Below are 19,208 nucleotides of genomic sequence, written 5' to 3' on the forward strand. Positions count from 1 at the left end.
AAGTACGACTAGCTGCATCAACTTTAGTGAGTTATAATGGTCATGGAAAGTTGTATATGTTTATTGATTTTTAAAAAGCTGGAAACTGGTCATTTTATGGCACTATTACCTTCCCTAAAAGGGATCAGGTTTAGTGATATGATCACCATCAAGGCTTCCTTACAGTGACACGGGCACCCCTCATGTCACCTGTGCCGGGTTTCAGGTTCAGTGGCATACTTCCTCTGCATTCCCCCATTACCGTCCCATGACAAGATTCAGCCATAGTCTGACGTGCTGCCCCTCCAAACAAATCTACAATGGTGGTTCAAGGCACAGTTGTATAAGTATACCCCCTAAACCCTATGAAGCAGTGTACAAGCACAATTGCAGGCGCATCTACCCAACCCCGCTGCATCAACAGCACCAGGGTTCGAGGCAGGTCATGCCACTCAGGCAGCTTCTCATGTGGTTCAAGCACAGGCAACCATCTAGCAAACCGCAACCAGACTCAGACACAGAAACAGCACCACTACTACTAACCCCCAGAACCAATCTCCCTAGCAACCTATTTTTGCAGGATCCAAGAGACACAAGAACATGCCATCACCACGCACACTATATCCGTAGGAGGGCCCCGTCTTAGGGACATCAATATCGGCACTAGTAACGGATAGAAGCAGGCACCAAGCTCTAAAAATAACGCAACATCCAGCTACACCTTCCTTCACCATACTAGACTAGTTCCACGCAGCAGCTCCCTTGATTATTGATAGATCGATTAGGAAAAAAGCTCTACCACCCTCTCCTTTGTAGCATCTCCCTTGGCAATCCATGGTTGTGTTCAAATACAGGGTAATCGACTCGCCGCTCGACCCTTCGCACCACAATAGCCGCACTTAGGCCCAGTGCAGAGCTCTCATATTCAATATTCATGGACAGGTTGAGGCACAAGGCTACAGATTCTCCCTTCAATGTCCGCATTTGTTTCACTAGCAGTGCTGGCCTAGTCTATTCATGGTCAGAGAGAGGTTTGAGAATTGGGGAACCCATACCCTTTCTGTAGTGAATACTGGGGGTTGATATGGTTTATTCATTACTTCAGCCTCATTAAAACAACAAGTACATACGATAACTCTAGGTTCAGACATTACCAGATTCATGAAGAACTCTATGCAGAAACAGCAGCCGCTCTGGTTCCGTGGTCACGGCTATTGGGAGGTGCCCGTCTCTTGCTCCACTCAGTTCTCACAGCTCGGCTAACGTCAATGACAGCTTCTCTCCTTCTACACGGACACTTGCGTCAAATGACACATCACTTCCTTCTCTAAAGGCAAGGCAATTTCCTCAGGCCAGGCCATCTAGTGCTTAAAATATCTATCAAGAGGTTCACCACATTGAAATGTCCCTTGCCTGCAGGCGATTCTAGCACATTGTGTCGCCCCGCACAATGTTCTGGCAGAGTCTTGGCCAATGGTCCTCGAGTCACCCTGTGGCTGCAGTGTCGGGAGAAATGAGTGCACGGTCTTCTTCTTTCACACCAACACGCACCTTCTCTGTCCGCCCGCGTCCTGCTGTGATGCATGAAAAAGTCTGGTTTCCGCAAAAGATAGGCATAGATATGTGGATGGCTGGATCACCCAGGTGCCCAGATAGAATAAGCGCGCCCGGCAGAGACTCCATAGACACATACTACCCAATACCATGGCGCTGGCGGAGACAGCAGGCAGCGTTCGATGGCTGCCTTTGCACTGAGAAGTCTTTACTATGTGTAAAAGGCTGGTTGCTTGCTAAAAGGGCAAGGAAGGAAACCATGCCGCGTTGGCGCTTCTGCCCCGGAAGGCCACTTCCTAATTGCATGAGTTGAACAGGGCTTGCAAAGAGAGGTCACTTTTGTTCACAAGCAGATCTTTCTTTATTTTTTACTGTGCAAAGTCGCCTTAGTGTGACAGAAAAAAAGAGAACAAGAATTAGGGTTGTGGTTTCAAAACACAAGGGGGCCACGAGTCTTGCACGGCTCAATTATGGCAAGGATTAGAGAATCATGTGATGGCTCAACTAAAGAAGGCATTTTTCTGGCATTATGTGGAACCAATTATCCCTACAAATTCGGCAGAGACAGAAAAAAGCTGTTTACAAAGGGCCGCTCTGAAGATCCCAAACAGCGTACAGCGATGTAAAAAATACAAACCAGCATATGAAGGGAATGAGGAGGGGTGGACATTTCGAATCTTAAAAAAAAAAAATGAACGGTGCAGACAAGCATCCAATGAAATTGTCCAAGACAGATTGTAAGCAACCGTGCTTCTTAACCGGAAGACAGTATCCAATGGCAAATTATCCTCTGTGCCCATGTCCATGAGCGAAACAAAGAAACTTCATGAGGTTTACTCTTAAAATTGCTTAGTGAGAACTTCCATGCCTCTTTTTCCTCCTATAGCGTCTACTGTCGCTTCTGTCGAAAGTCTGTTGAACACATCCGCTCACCTTCTGGTGAAAAAGCTATGTTCTACAGCACTGCTCTCCTGGAGCTCTTGGGGTTTCGCCTCAAGACCTCAGCATAGGAGGCAAAGGAAGGCTGCTCTCAGAAACTGAGTCCATTCTCCAGCGCAACGTACAGTTCAGGGAATCCACCTATCCCTTTGCAACTCCAATTTACACACTTGGAACCAGGAACAATATCTCGAGATACAACTGTCTGATCCAGAAAGCATGGACTGACCTTGTCCCATGACAGCCAATGTGGGCAACGGTACCTGGGCTCGTCTTCCAGGATATCTCAAAGTCCGGAGCCAAAAAAATCATGGCGCATGCACACAACAAATGTTCTATTTGTATTCTGAAATAACACAATGATAATTTGCCACAAAACGCAGTTCAGAAATTACTCGGTGAACATTTACATTTTCCCAAAGAACTGCAATGACTGTGCTGGGGGAATCAATACCACTTGACGCAACTTTAATGCCCACATCCAGGGTTCATGAAGTACAACAAAGCAGGCAACTAACAGCTGACATGGACACAGTACTTGGCAGGAGCCACGAGGAGTGCAAGACCACACCTACTGTACATCCACGAGAAGGGCTTGGCACTGGGGTGCAGTGTGAGGACCACACCGGCACTACAACCAGTAACAGAGCAGATGGAATGTGCGGTCACGCGTTAGGGCAGCAAGCAGTGGTAACTGCACCCACGCTTGAGCAGGCTTACTATGGCACTGCGCCCACCAGGGCAAGCCAATGGCATGCATCATGCATGAATGGATCCAGGGGCAGAGTGGCATAAATACGACGGCACACACCTTCCTGAGCAGGGTTACCATGGCACTTCCCGCAGTAACGCAGCACGGGGCATGCATTGCGAGGCCTAGTGGTATAAGGCAGTGGAGCAGCACAGGCCTTCTTGACCAGCCTCATTGAGACACTGTGGAAGGGAGGCCCAATGCCATGCTAGAAGAAAGGATAGAGGGACAGGGATGCTATATCACTATGGCTTAGCATCCAGATGAGCAGCTTCGAAGGCATGCATGGCGAAGTATGGGGGTAGAGAGCACTGAGACGCTGCTCGACTTAAATGCCTGTACGCCATCCTGAAAAACTCAATATGGGGCAATATCCGCAATAATATAATGGACACTCGCAAGGAGCCAATGAGAAGGAATGGCTGAGACAAGGTGCATTAGCTGGGATTCAGCAAGAACCTAGCAAGTCCAAATCCAAACTTCCCTGGCAGATGATTGTAAGCGGGGTGAACTCATGGTCTCGAGTGCAGTGTGTTCAGTAGGTTGTTTGCCACAGGGCCTACGTTGTCCCACTAGGTGGTGTATGTGGCTGGGTTCTGAGGGAGGCGGATGTAAAAAAAATCCATACGTTGCATAAGTAACATCTGCATACTTTTTACGGTCTGCTCTGTATGGAAAGGGTGAAGAAAAGGTAGCATGCATGGGTTGGGTGTCATCAGAAGCTGCATCTGCAATATTGGCACACCTTCCAGGGTATGATCACAATTTGATTCACGAGGAAGCAAACTGATGTAAGAACAAGAGACCTGCATGAGTGGGTTGCAAAAGTGGGCCACCAGGGAGCTGCACATGGAACAGTACATTAGGCAGGCATCCGAGTGCAATGCTTCGCCTGAAACAATGTCTGCATAACTCACTATGAGAAGGTATCCAAGAGAAAGAATCACTACATGAGAGTAAAAGGAAGACCTCAAAGTCATGGCTAGGGTGCACTTGCAGCAACATTTACACATTTCTCTGTGCCGTTCACTAAGGAACTGCACCCAGAAGGACAACCAACAGCATGCAAGTCTTGGTCACGAAAGGGAAGACACAGAAGGGTACCTGTAACAACGTAGATCAAACTTCCTGAACAGGTTCTACATGAGGCCATGCCCAGGAGGAAACAAGCCAATGGTGGAACAAGAGACATGCATGAGTGGGTTCAAGTGGGAGAGAGTAAGACGCGACATCTGGAAAGAAAAAAATAAAGTCAGCACACCTTCTTGAACCCGCATCCCCAGGGAACAGAACAGAGGGCTGAAAGAAACTGGGTGCACGAAGCATGCATGCGTTAAGTTCAAGAGCGATTAAGATGCTGCATTTATAAACAGACAACAAGGCCAACATGTGACCTCCCCAGAGGGAAGGACCATTGTGTTAACCCAAGGATCTAGAGATCTGCCAGAATGCAAGCTGTCACTTTTAGCAAACATGCTTACGACACAGTGCAGCACGTGTCAAGCACCTAGGGCCAGAGGTCTAAAAATGAAGACATTTTTGTCTCAGGGCATTCTCATTAAAATAGGAGTTAACTTTGGCTTTCCTTCCAGACTCAGGCTCCTGGCGGCCTAGAGAGTCCTTAAGACATGTGCAGGGGACTCGTGGGATTGGAAAACTGCACTTTGCAGCCTTGGTGTTGAGGCACAGGGTAAGTATAAAGTCCACTGCGCTCTCCAGGCTCCAAGATCTTCAAGATGCCAGGCTCAAAAGACAAGCTGCCGTTTTTTTTTGCTAAGTTAGACTTTATGTCAAGTTACATTCAGGTCTATTTCCGACTACATACAGCCTCATGCCATGCTCGGCCTCTGGTGCCAGTGTGAGGGTGCCACGGGCTCAACTGAGCATCCTTTCCTGCCTCCTCCCGGATATCCTAGAATGTCCACTGTGAAGCACTGAGTAAACTGTGTCAGAAAATTGCTGTCACTCGCCTCAGGGACGTTATTTACTCTTCTTTCCATAGAACTATTGGATCAAATGTTTGATGAGTGCTTAGGATGCCTGATGATCCCGGCAACTTCTAACACATGCTTTAGGGTTTGTTGTCCAGCATCACTGGGGTTGCCACTGTCTCAGTCTTGTTGTGTAATATTTCCTGTAATAAAATACATTGCAAGTAGCAGTTTGGTGATCAGACATGGTCATGACCATACTTCTTTTGGTCTATTTAACCTACACTGTTGTGATCTCCTGTTCCGATATTTTATGTGTGTCCTGTCTTTTAGCAGTCCATAGGTGACTCAGGATTTGCTTTGTGAATACACTTCTAAATGTGTCAAAAAAAGGTAACGTTTTACCGGTAGAATTGTGCCAGGCGTTTCATGCTATCCACACAAACCTTGGCAAAATCTGTGATGTATTCAGATGTTGGTGGATGTGCCTGTGACCACCATCGCTTTGACACTGGGATAAAATAACCTAACATTGCATCACCTTAGGGCCCCAAGGATGTTACCCTTCTGTGTTTGACTCCTGAGTATTTGGTGTCCTGGGGACCAGTAGATATTTTACAGAATCAAGGGACACAAGAATGTCAGACGGCGTTGGATAAGTCAAACATTAGCAGTGATTCAGCCCTGCTGGTTAGTGCGAACCCTGCCATACAATTCCAGACTCGGACATATGTTCTACCATCATATTCAAAGTTTGGAACCAACCCTTCATGCACTTGACTCCTGAGTGGCAACCATTCCTCTCTAGTTTTTATGCATAATGACAATTACTTCTTGGGTTAAAGAGAGTGACACAACATGGCCACCCCCAAACAACTACCCACCTGGGGGTTGAAACACCCCTTTTAATATTTACATGCTTAAAGTCATGTGCTCCTCGATGTATATATCAATATACTACTTTCCAACAATGCTCATCGCCACCCACTGTTCTTGTAACACACTACTTGCACTGTCGGATCCTCTACATTTCACTGGGCAAATCGACCCAGCATGAATGGAGTCAGAGTGGCAGGTTTGTGCTATGAAGAGGATCTATTCCTCTGCAGGGGGGTGAAGAATGGGCATCTGTGGCAAGGAATCTCCAAATGCAAGGTAGCGTGTGGGCCTCAGGGTTATCAAGGATTGTTGAGTGTGATGGTCTCTCACAATGGTGAACAGCCTGCCTTATAAAAGGCTTGCAGGCCAACACCACTGCAGTGTTTGAGAAGATACTCCAAGCTTTTTCGGGCATTTGACAGCATTCCATAATGAATCTCAGTCAGATTTATTCTGTGCCAAGATGGCTGGCACCCCCTATGAACTATGGTGCATTAATAAGGTCTGATCAGCTGCTGCAAAATAATTCCTATGTTTTAAGACCTTCCGACACACTTAAAGGCTCGCAAACTTCTGTGTTTGTTTGCAAGTTCTTCAGGGGTGAGCTTGTTGAAGCGTAGCCTTAATTTAAAGGCAGCAGTAGCTTGCAACATGTGGAAGAAACCACAGTGGAAGACAGCTCTACTAGATGTCCTAACTGAGAAGAATACGGTTGCCTCCACCAGCCTTGTGGCTGCACCTGCATAGGCACTCACTGTGCGTATGTGCAAGTGAAAGACCATCTTCAGTGATGTGCATAGTCATCAGGGTCTTTCAGTTTCAAGGCACTGGCAGAGAGTCGGAAACCTTTTCATCATGACAAAGCGGCAAGGAGACCGAGTGTCACCATCTCTAGTCTTAATGGAGAGGTGCGATGCTAGCGAGAAGGACCTCAATACTTCCCCTCTAAGGACATGCACTTCATCGCCGACGGACACCGATGTGCCTCAGAATTTGCATCGAACACTTCCTAAGATAGTAACTGAAGTCCGGACGCCCTGCTGAAACAAATCACTCTAAGGTGAGGTCAATTAGGGAGTAGATCTGCAGTCTTCAAGCTTTTTAAAGCCAGGCCCCTAAAAGAAAACAAAATTCTGGCTCCCATATCCCCCAAAATTTCTGACAAATATTCTAATAAATTTGCAATGTTAAATTTGTCTACACATTTAAATATTGCAGTTAAGATCTATTACCCTATTTAGAAATGCAATCAAATGCACGATTGGCAAACATACTTTTCTGGGGAGCCAGGCCTTACTAAAGTGTAAACGTATCCACAGTGTGATCATCAGTAGTGGTGGCGAGGTGGGATTTAGGGAATATTTGGTGTCTCTTCCCTTATGACACAGACTCCCAGCCAGCATATACATGACAAAAGTTGGCTTACTGATACTGATTTTTTAGACTTGAAACAAAGCACTTATCAGGATGATGCTTCTCTTTGTAAGAGCTTGGCGCCCCCATTGGGATCAATTAAGCCCCCTCCCTCCCACAGGGGGCTCACCCGCCAGATTGAAGACCTCTGGTGTAGGTGCAGTCTAACTATTCAGATGGGCACCTGATGTTGCATGTCCCGCCAATGTCAAGTACAAATGCAGCCCCAAATGCTCTTAACGTCAATCTACAGATTTTCAGGTCACACCTTATTAATATTTTCATGTGCCCGACCTCCCGTCTGTTTGTCATCATCCCTACAGGTACCTCTGTGGGAGACTATCATGAGAGAGGCTTGGAAAAGGTTTATTTCATTGGCCTGCATGAGTGACACTTGCATTTACTGTACACTTTCTTGATGCTGCTGACCAGGTCTCTTGGTCATAGAGGCATTTCTTCAATGTTGCTATGCCTGCCTAGCAAGCAGCTGTAAAGGAAGTTTTTCAAACAGTTGCAACATTTCTTCCATAGCAGGGCATGGTCCAACGCTAGGAAACGACATCTCGCAGCGATAACGATTTCGACATTGATTGTCTTGGTTTTTCCTTTAATGGTTGCACCAGCAGCAAGCCATCTGCAGAGTTTATGCACATTCTGTGTACTGTTGACTTCAATTTCTATGACGTGTGTCCAACCCTTGCACCTATTCTTGACATGAATAGGAGCTTTGCAAGGCTGAAATGATCCTTCAAGAGCTTCTTGTGAAAAGACGCAGATCTATGGTGTTTTCGTACTCTTGCAGGTGAATCTTATACACTATGTCCTCAGGTGCCGTAGCTGGGTGCAGCACTGTCCATCACCTCCCATGGAATCTCACACGTAATAAATATACAGCACTCGTAGTCAGTGTGTTACTCGTAGTCAGTGTGTTACGTTGGAGATCAGAACTTTTATTTAAGCATTCTATTAGACCCTCAAGTTAATTTTTACATTGGTATAGTGAAGAAAGGAATCCTGCACATCACCCCTTACTAAAATGATGATTAGATTTAGAGTATGAGCCTGAGAGTATATTTTAATTACCGCTTTCAGAGTTTTCAACATTTTCACAGCGCTGTGGCAATGCCTATGCTTCCGACATGTCCTGTGAACCAAAGCGTACAGGGAGAACCAGTATATGTGTTATGTCAGTCTATATGCACGCACTGTGCATGTCACCAGGCACATTTTCAACAGGGGAAAGTCTCATTAACATAGCCTGATCTCAGTATGGCAGCCAGCAACACCAACAAAGGAAACCTCTTTATGGATATTGCAAGCAGACAGTGGAGCATACAGAACTGCACTCCAGTGTGGTCTTATACACTCCTGTGATGGCACCCTCCTTTAAAAATAGCTTTCTTGCTTTAATATATCTGCTGGGCGCATAGTCACACAAGACGATCTGGCAGATTTAAGGTCCCGGCCCTGGATGGCCAGCCTTGAAACAGCTGGGCACACACAGTCACCCTGGAACTTATGCATGGGCTCAACTTAAGAGATTCCAAGAAGAGAGGGTGACACTCCAACAAGTACCTTTGGAGTCATAGGTGACCTGAGCCTTCAAGAAAAAAAGGGTCTGGGAAGGACGCTGTCCTGCGGAGTCTCCGAGATTGACACGAGGCACTGGTTCTTTTCAAGAGATCGGTACAAGCACTATTACGTTTCAATCGAGCTTATCTTTTGAAGTATTGAGTGTATAACTGTTGGGTTAGTTACACGTTTGGTAAGCATCTTATTTACCAAACTCCAATGAGGAGGGGAAAAGGTACTTTCCATATGGCTGCCCAACCAAATATTTGCTAGCCTGCCATCATATTCTCAAGCCTAATCGTTCGTATATCCATAGATGCAGAGACAAAGGACATTGAGGAGGCATGGCAGACTGTAGCTTGCATTGGGGGCAGCCCTGAAACCCCAGCTACATTTCAGAAAGGTTACAAAATGTTTCCCTAACATCCTCAAACACGCACCCACCATCCAATATGACTAAAGATGAGCTTACCCACAAGGCAAACAGATGGTGTTATTTAAAGTATTAACCTTGGCATTCAAACCACCTACAAAAAATGTAAAACTTATATAGCATACTGAACCTTAACACTTATTATACTCCTGCTCAGAATGTGCATTTAGCCAACCAAAATCAACTTACACCTTCTGAAACCATGATTTGATCGTAACAAATTCGATTTTGTCTGCCTAATCAGACCTCCACAGAGACACTCAATCCCACTCCCTGTAAACTTACAAGCCACCTCGTCCTTCGATTAAGAGCACCTTAAAATAAAAAAAACACATGGCTTCTAGAGTAGTAGTCCAATGGAAGGCTCCCACTCTCATACTTCACCTTGCAATCACACACGCATCCATAGCAAAGATCTCCGTCAAACGGCCTTATTTCATTAATGTGTCATGTGTAATGGGAAGAACAAAAATGATTCAAATGCGCATCTGACCCAACTGGTCTTGAAGGAGAGAAGCACAACATTCAGAATCTATAAACGATCATCCTCAAACTACAATTAAACAATTGCTGAAAACAACTATCCCTTCAGTGAACAGTCAATACAGTACACTTCTAATCTATCCGAACCGCATGTTCCACAGTAGTGCTTATTCCATCATCTCAACCAACACAAACAAATTGACCTGTCTCCTCAGCTGCTAAACTCCATCAAGGAAAAAAGATGACCCTCTATCCAGGATACTTGTATAAGCCTCTAGAGCTAGATCCCAACATATCTCTTAAAGTCAGGCAAGACCACCAATTTCCAACCAACGGTAGGCCTTATAAATCCGCACTCAGTGGTTAAATATTCCCTGGAAATTCAGGACATCATTCTTGATTAACAAAAAGATATAATGGCAACTTCAGGCATATCACAACTATGGGTTGGAGATATTGCAGTTATTCATTTGGTTGAAATGCTCCCCAGGATGCTGTGCAAACAGAAGGGCTTGAAGAGTATGCATACTATTGAACGACATGACTACTCTTGAAATTACATCTCAATCGCACTTCACAAATCCTTTGAATGTACAGTCATCATAGGCTTAGAGCGCCAAGGCGTCTTTCGTAGTAGGCTATAACAAATTCTTCCTGAAGAAGTATTGGATCTCTTCACTGTTTTTTTAGGCAGTAATTTGAAGAATCCTATGAAAGAGAAAAGGGGATACTTCAACCTATGGGTTGTGGAAATAAATAAACCTACACATGCATAAAAAAGTCGGCGATCGGGTTTAATCAATTAGAAAACCCACACAGGCAGCGTGTTACTCTCCTGACCTGGTATTTACATCATTAAAACAAAGAATATCACATTAACCTAAATAGGTCAATCCAAATCCCAAATTTACTGCACCCTTCTAGCTCTTTCAGCACTCCAAAACTCTTGTAAGTGACTACAGGGTTTACCAAAAACCTAGAAAGACACTAACCTGCAATCTATATTCATCCAATTAAGTCCAGCTTATATGTGTAGATCATGATAAACGTCATTCCTTTAACCAAAACAATCTGGAGACCCTCCTCTTCGTCACATCTTCAATAAACCAGGAAAACATGGAGAAAAAAAATCAAACTGTAAATTGTAAAAACCTTAATTGGCCATTTTTTCAAATAAAATACTACAGCCTAGAATGCAAGTGGCATCACACTTCCTTCTAATCAGGCGGAGTTTGATGAAAAATTCATAGCAGTGGGTACCACAAAGACATTGAACGAGCAAAAAACAAATTTTATAGTAAGCATATAAATAAAACCTGAAATCAATCAAGCGATATTTAGTATCATCTGCAAGCTAAAAAAAAAGGAAGCACTTTAGACCCTAGATGAGTAATTCCAAAGAACACTGAAGATCACACCTCCTTGCTCAAATCCAGAATTTCAGAGGTTTAAGGTGACACACTTCACTGGCACAAATGTTCAATACTCACTTTTAACATTCAACCCTAAAAAATCCCAGAAGAATGGATAATAGTGTAGCAATATAGCAACGTTTCCAACATGCCGACAGAACCATGTTCAGCAATTTTAATCCAAGGAATGATGCCATCTCTGAAGATGAATATTGAACCCCTACATCTTTATGGACGTTGCCCATGTGTTTGAAACCTGCTACTTGCATCCCATTTCTTTCAAAACAATCTTCAGCTGAACCAGTGATTGTATCCAACTAATGATTAATTTACACCCTGCCTTACTTAAAGCAGATGCTGTAGAATGAAATAAGAAGAATACAGTTGCTTAAGGGGTACAATAACCCTCTTCATGATAGTCAAGCAAGAAGCATAGATCACAAATTAAAAATATTCCGGAGGAATGTAGCAAGACTGTAGACAAAGGGAAACAAGCAATCACTGCAAGGTAGGGATACAGCATTACAGCTAGAGCTGCTGACTTTGGAACTGAGGAACTAGGTACGAGTTCCTGCATCCGCTCACATCCTGTGATTCCTGGCAAATCATTTAATTTCCCAGTTAAAAAAATATATATATTTGAATGGGACTGTGCTATATAAAACTACAAAAATATATAAATACATTGTTCTCAACCTCGTGGCAGCATAAGATACAGTATATCTTTAACATCTAATAAAAGGATTTCAAACGTGGGCTGGAATTACAAAGATTGCTTTTAACTGGAATCAATCATTCCTTCACAACCACATTCCAAGGTTAAGAATAGGACTGCTGCAACCTTCCACTTGTCAAGACATCCATGGTGCCCCATATGGACCACACTTGTCCCTTTTCGTTTTTAATGTACAATGTTAGTGCCCTTAGCACACTTAATACATATAAAGGCTGGAGATTCAGATGTATTCTGATGATATTAAATGATCCAGGTGTGGAATCGATTCAGCTATTAGAACAAATGCCAGACCTTTCTCTAGACTGCATCAACTACCGGATAGCAAACCATGTCTCAATGGAGAAGAAACAAGTCACCGGTCCTTAACAGCCTGGTTACAGACTACTCCCATTCAAAGTGACCTACCTCCTGGGCCCTACTCCCAACCCATCCTGGAGAAAAGGAAACTAGGTGTTTACTTGATGCTTACTAGTCAGCCTCTCCGCAAATCCACGCCGTCTCCGGCTCTCGTTTCTCCTTTCTTCCAAACAAGTGATAAAGTGGAGATAATTCGATCTTTGGCTATGGTTACATTCGACTGCTGTAACATTATGTTTTATGGCCCCACCAAGAGGCCCGTAGAAGTTGAGAGTGCAGAGTGGCTTGTAATCTAAAACGGTCACGTCGAACCTCCCCTGAAATCCTTCCACTGGCTCCAGTTAATGCAGAGATTTAGTTGAAAGCCATCCGCACTGTGTACAAGGCCTACTGGCCGGAAAAGGAGCTGGCTACCTAAGAGCCGCACGTTAAAGCCCAGACAGAGCTCTTCCGAGACACATCTTACTAGCCAAAAGAAATTAAAAAGCAATCAATCACTTGGGGAACCCAATAGGCGGGGCCTGGTTAACATATTTTTTACATTTTTGGAAAAAGCTGGCCTAGGACATTGAAAGTTTAAAGGTGATGCAAATCACACTATTTTAAAAGCCACAGGCCCATCTCTGTGATTATCAAAAGCGAAGCAATCTTAGTATAGTAACAAAGATAGGTTGGTACTGGATATGGCCAGGATCGCTGATTAATCAGTTACCCTGGTTGAGTGGAGTTTGGCTCGAACGATACGAAACTGTCGGCGGACTTGGTCACCAAAACCCCGTCTATGATGAGAACGGAGAGTGGCTCGAGGAGACAGCAGGTGGCGCCGCTGCTCCAGCAGTTCACAGTCACAAATGTGCTAACTTGGCTCGTTTGTCCTCCATAAACCAGAAATAAGAATAGATCGGCAGCGGCTTGAAGAAGCGGCGCAGGTCAGCGGCTGCTGGCGGATCCCTCATCCGCAGGTGCGCGCTGCATCTCGGCGCCGGCAGCCCCGGTGCTGCAGAGAAGGCTCGAGTGATGGAGCCGCCTCACCGCTGCCACTAGAGGGCGCTGTCAGCAGGGAGAGGTATAGGAACCGTACACTCGAGGCAGCACCCCACAGGCTGCCGTCCAAAAGTCTGAAGACACACACGCACGCGTACACACACGTACGCGTGCGTGCGTGCGTGCGTACGTACGTACGTACACTCACACGCCGCGCAGGAGCCACCTTCTCCACACCCAGGCTGGGCCAAAGCCATCACTATCTCATTTTCTAAACGCCTGAAAAGGCGACAGTCAAGGGGTGTCCAGCGCAGGTCCGTGGTTTTATAAACATCTTCAAACGCTGAATTTGCACTCACTGGGGCAACGACATGGCCCTCCGCCTCCTGCACTAAACACCCCTTCTGTACACGATGCCCTCCGGGGAGGCCATGCTGTCCTGGTGCCAGGCCGGGGCTCCATCACCCTCCGTGAACTGTAAAAGGGCAGCCTCTGGGCGGCTTGTCCAAGCACTGCTCCTTTTAATTCTTTCACCAATAATGAACCATTTCTGTTGATCAGGTAATATGTTTCGCGGTGAGTCAGTGTGATAGTGCATGGTTTTGGTGCACGTTACTTGCTCTCTGTATGTTCGTTGTAGTAGCCAAGAAGATTCATTTTGTCCTCAAATTGCAGGTCTTTTGCTTGGGTCTAAACGTGCTATGTTATCATTCTCCGAGTTTACCCCATTACCACTTGGAGAAAAAACAACAAGGTGGATTTTAAATTTTGCCCTGAAATGCACAATGTTAAGGGTACTGCAAAGGTTATGGGTGTTGCACTGGCTGGGGAAGGGGTGGCCGTACCATAGTCAGGAGTGCTCATTGAGAAATGTCAGTCTCTCTTTGATTTGCAGTGCGTTTTTGGATGTTGGCATGGGCAGCACAGAGAGGGTAGATTTGATTTTGCTCTGTAGCTAGGTTGGTGCTGACCCATGAAGGCATTTGTTGTAGGCGAGACATAACCTGAAGTTGATTTTAGCCTGTACTGGCCGCCGGTGCAAGTTTCCACAGTGGAGTACCGACCGCTGTTTTCAAAGTCTGCAATAAGAATAGATGGCCCCATTGGGATCTTTGCTGTTTTTGTATTTTCTTAAGGTGGGTAAGCCAGTGTGTATGATGTTCACTGTTATGAATCACTCATGGCACCGAGGTTCTCAAGGGAATGTATATCTGTGCAGAGGAGAAGCTATCAGACCAGTACTGCCGAGGAGCACATTTATATGTAGGGGATCTTCTCAACCTGCATATCAGCATTCCAAGCCAGGCCGCCACTGATGATTAATGCACTCCTGCGAGCAGAAACCAGGCTTGTGGGAGACTTCTGCCAGCTGCACTGATCTTCTTTAGGAAGGACAATGGAGTCCATTCAAGGTCTCAACAAATCATACACTTTGTCGCCAAAGGCTATAAGCAGGATGTAAACGCCACAGGCCAGGCAAAACATTCTGCTTCAATACTGAAAGGAGCCACAGTTGGGTGGTTTGGCTCGATCACACAAGCAGATGTCGTCCTTTGAGGATCTTACAACCATGATGTTACAAAGAACCACATGATAACTGAAATCAGTGGTCAAAGCTCTCACGTTTTCATAATTCTTAGACGGTACCGCTAATAAACATAGGAACTGATGAGGTACAACCTTTGACAAAAATAAGGATTGTGAGGTCAGAGAAACAGGTAGGGAACAGAGCTCTTCATCAACTGAAGGGTCTGCAAGAGGGTTCTACTGAGCCTCTTTGGGACTCAAGAGCTGAACAGAGCCCTACACGGAGAAACAATGGTTCCAGTTCTTATCACCAAATTTGACAAACTGGTGTGCGTGAGAGCTCAACCCAACCTCCAAATGTGAGACGCATTTGCAATGTATGTGAAGGGTTACGTCCAGTGTGTCAGAGATCACTCTAAACACCCAGGGATGAAGCATCCTTGTTCTTCCAAGCACCTGTGTAGGTCACCCATGGTGGCATCATCTTCTAATGCACACACGACTACATCAGAACACACTGACCGCACCCTTCGCCCCCCCCCCCCCCCCCCCCCCCCCCCTTACTAGATCCTGCATAACCACAGCGCAAAACAGCAACATTACCACGTGGCATGGAAAAACACCATCATCTGTACAGCAGAACATCACATGCTGAACTTCCTGCTCTCAAGGCGAATTCGGTTACGAAGCATGCAGCAACACTGAGGACTCTTACATAAGACCTCCATCACTGAAGGTTGAGCTTAGTGTGCACTGGGCGAGTACCACAGGCTGGAAATCTTCATCTCAGATATATATATGCATTTAAAAAAGGCTTGTGATTGCTTTATTCTTTCACTGCAGCGTGAACAAGGGCACTTGTGCTCGAAACGCGTCGCTGAAATTGGCTTTGTGAACTGAAATAAAACAAGATTTGCTTGCTGAATTGGTGGTCCGTTTTTCCTTCCTGTGGATGGCGTGGAGGCTTTGACCGCGTACGCAGATCTGGAGAGAGGGAACATATATATATATATATATATATATATATATCAGTCCAGGTTCCGAGTAGATGTCAGAACCAACGGTCGGGACCTCAAAGCACCTCGTAACCAGCAGTCCACAATAGCCTCGAAAAAATACATCCAACAGTGGAAAACAGGGAAGACGTTTTTTTATTGTAGGATGACGCGTTTCACTCTGCAAGAGAGCTTGTTCACACAGCGCGCCAGAAACAAAGAAGTGCTTAAATAGTAAACAGAAACAAAGGGCTGAATGAAAACAACCAATGCTACACGCCTTCTCACAGTAATAGACACAAAAGATGGACTACATATATATATATATCCAGGTAAACAAAAGGAAGTTTGACACCTGAAGGCCGAGCATCGGTCCAACTGGGAAGGGTGTCCCGGGAGTGAGGTACACGGCCCCACACACAACACTAACAGAACTAGGTAACACAACCCTAACAAGGGCAATAACCCTGCGTGCGGCAGTATGGCCGCCCACCCAGCCATTGCAACTCGGTCATACAAAATACTACAGCAAAAGACAATAGCTATCACGAGACCATACCATAATGTGGAGACCGCAGGGTAAAGCATTAACACCTTAGCTGCTTTGGAACGTCCAGCTCCAGTGCTGAACGTTCCATTGCGCAGGTGCAGTTGGAACGTCCAACGGCCGACAGCAGCACTCCCGAGGTAGTGGTGCCGTCAGCCGCTGGACGGGCGCAGCGCTTAAGGGGTTAATATGGGATGCGCCAAGTTGTTGTTATTATTAATATGCAAGCTATGTCTCACACAGATCCTGATTTACCCGCCGATAGTTTGCAGAGTTTCCAGTTTTTCCTACATCTAAGCCCAGGAGTTATTTTTCCCCACAGACTGTCAATATTTCCTTGCAAGTGTTAGTTGGTGCTGATAATGTATGCAGGGTTCACTAGCAAGTTAACTTTAAAACAGTTTACTTTGTGACTTAGAATCTGGATAGAGATATACAATCTTTTATTCCTCCTCACAACGTAAATGAGGCAAGAAGGTCCCTGTTTTTATATGAAACCCCACATGTGCTCAACTTCAAACCAATGGTTTGTAAGAACAGTATTTGCAAGAATTACTGGAAATTTGCAAGATATTAACATTGCACACTGCTGCCACTAACAAAACAAACCCCATCATGGAAAAGCAAAGAGAACATATTAGTACATCCAGAAGATGTAGAAGGGCCGGCTGATATCACCGAAGGCATATTGATAGATATGGGAATATTGAGCCACTGATACTAGGATCACCGTGGGTGCCACTGCCACACACAAAACACAAAAGACTGTTGAGTTTTCATGGGTTTCCACCCTTTAGCGTGATCCCATGTTTGTTTTAAGAAATGCCCTCAGCCACGTGCTGTGGCATACTTCATCATTGGGCAGCTACAACACCGGACGTATCATTGTGCAGGGCATGGTGGAGCTAGGATGGAGAATGAAGATTTCATACTTCGGGATCAGATAACAATAGTGTCAATCACACAGTTTGACAGAGGGAGAAACGCGGAAGCTTTGCAGCATGGGACCGCTGATGAATGAGTCACATATATCCCCAAGTTAAGAGAGTTCAAACTAGCGACTGGACAAAAACCTCCAGGAGCGTAAATAACTTAAGTATCATTTTTCAAACTGTTTGTGCGAGTTACACTATTGTTATGAATGACTAGCTCTAATATACTAATGCTGACAACAGAGGGATGTTCAGTGATCATAAAGGCTGTTGACCCGAGAGGACAGTCATTTTGCGGCTGAGACGTATTGACATAACGATGGTAAAGATAATGTTGATGATAACTTAGCTTATGATCGGAATGGTTATGTATTAGAAACGTGTTAAGGTTAGCCATATGACATACTGTACCTATCAATGTAATGGACCGGATTTTCTGCGTATTGTATACACAATGTAAATAATATTAATGTTGGAGTATTTTAATGTTCTGTAATGAATACGGTGGGGGTTTACGACCCCTAATCCATGCTGGTGTTGTTTAAGTTGTTTACCAAAGGTCAAAAGATCTAGATCAGGAGGTCGCTCTTTTTCCCTGAACGCGGCCAAATTATGGAACAGTCTTCCCTTCCACCTTAGGTCCAACTCTGACCTCACCTCCTTTAGGAAAAATTTAAAAACTTTCCTGTTCAATAAATAAGTAACCTCTCCTGGACTCAGCCCTATGGGCAACACCTGTTAGTTTTTTTCAGCGCTAGGACGCCTCCGGGCAGCTATTTTGCGCTTTATAAAATCCATTTTCATTTCATTTCATTTCACCTTGGGGGAAGAAGGGGCGGTGAGCTGAACTAGAGCTGGGAAGGGCTCCCACCCGAGGGCCTTGGAGACAAGGGAGGAGGGGGACTCAGCAGTACCTGACCATATGAATGTAAACCAAGGATATTCAAAGTACAGACAGGGGGTGGTCGATGGGGGGTGGCCCTCTGATGACCAGCCGCACTCAGCGGCTGTTCACTTGACAGAGCAGGAACATTCAGAAATCAGTGAAACTAACGGGCACACTTTAGTTAACCTAAGTTAACGATGAAGAAAAGGTGTCCTAGACTACTTATCTTTAAGAACACCTTTAGTTTTAAATGCAATTTGCATTAAACATGTAAAAACATGATAAACTCTGTAAACTACAGAAAGTATAATGTATTAACATGCATGAGCGTTTTACTTTAGTAGATCAGATAATATCCCTGCATTGAGAGCCATTTTGTAGCAGTAATCGCTTTTAAACATGATCATGGAAACCTTCATGACGTCCCCATGCTGAAAATGTTATTGGTGAAAAAAGAGCAAGTCACTTGTCGGGTGTAAATTGTGTGTAGCCTTGGTTGTTCTATAATTGGAACAACATTAGTTTATTAAATAAAACACAAGAGAAGGTCATGTACAGCGCACATCCTATTTTAAGGTGCTCTCATATGTGGTAATGAAGCAATAGGAGACAAAGCGAAATGAACCAAATGCCTAGAATAACACAAATCCATCAAATGGCTAAGTCCGGACTGATACCAGGTTTTCTTGTTTCACATTTTGCAATCCTGCCACCAGATGAGTGTCTCTCCCTCTCACGTTTAACATTAGAAGTTTATGCTTTGGCTTCATTTCTTCTTGCATGAGACTTGATCGTTGGTGGCAGACAGGAGTCACGTGAAGGTTGGGTTTGCTGTCCACACCATGCATCTGCTTCACGTCCCCCTACGCCCACCTTTCATCACCCCAACCCTCGCACT

General features: G+C 45.0%; 1 protein-coding gene across 3 annotated transcripts in view; it reads right to left on the bottom strand.

Annotated features, from left to right (window-relative positions):
• Nucleotides 1-19,208, bottom strand: part of TMCC1 (transmembrane and coiled-coil domain family 1) — a 485,716-nt gene that overhangs the window by 80,654 nt on the left and 385,854 nt on the right. Inside the window, exon 1 of one of the 3 annotated variants that reach the window (XM_086939250.1) lies at nucleotides 1,134-1,263. The exons of the other annotated variants lie outside the window; for them this stretch is intronic. Coding sequence (XP_086795376.1) covers nucleotides 1,134-1,142 — 9 coding nt within the window. The 5' untranslated portion in view covers nucleotides 1,143-1,263. Of the gene's footprint in view, nucleotides 1-1,133; nucleotides 1,264-19,208 lie in introns of those variants that run through there. 3 annotated transcript variants of the gene reach the window in all.

The sequence above is a fragment of the Lissotriton vulgaris genome, chromosome 9 (assembly GCF_964263255.1).
Source record: "Lissotriton vulgaris chromosome 9, aLisVul1.2, whole genome shotgun sequence".
NCBI classification, from domain to species: domain Eukaryota; kingdom Metazoa; phylum Chordata; class Amphibia; order Caudata; family Salamandridae; genus Lissotriton; species Lissotriton vulgaris.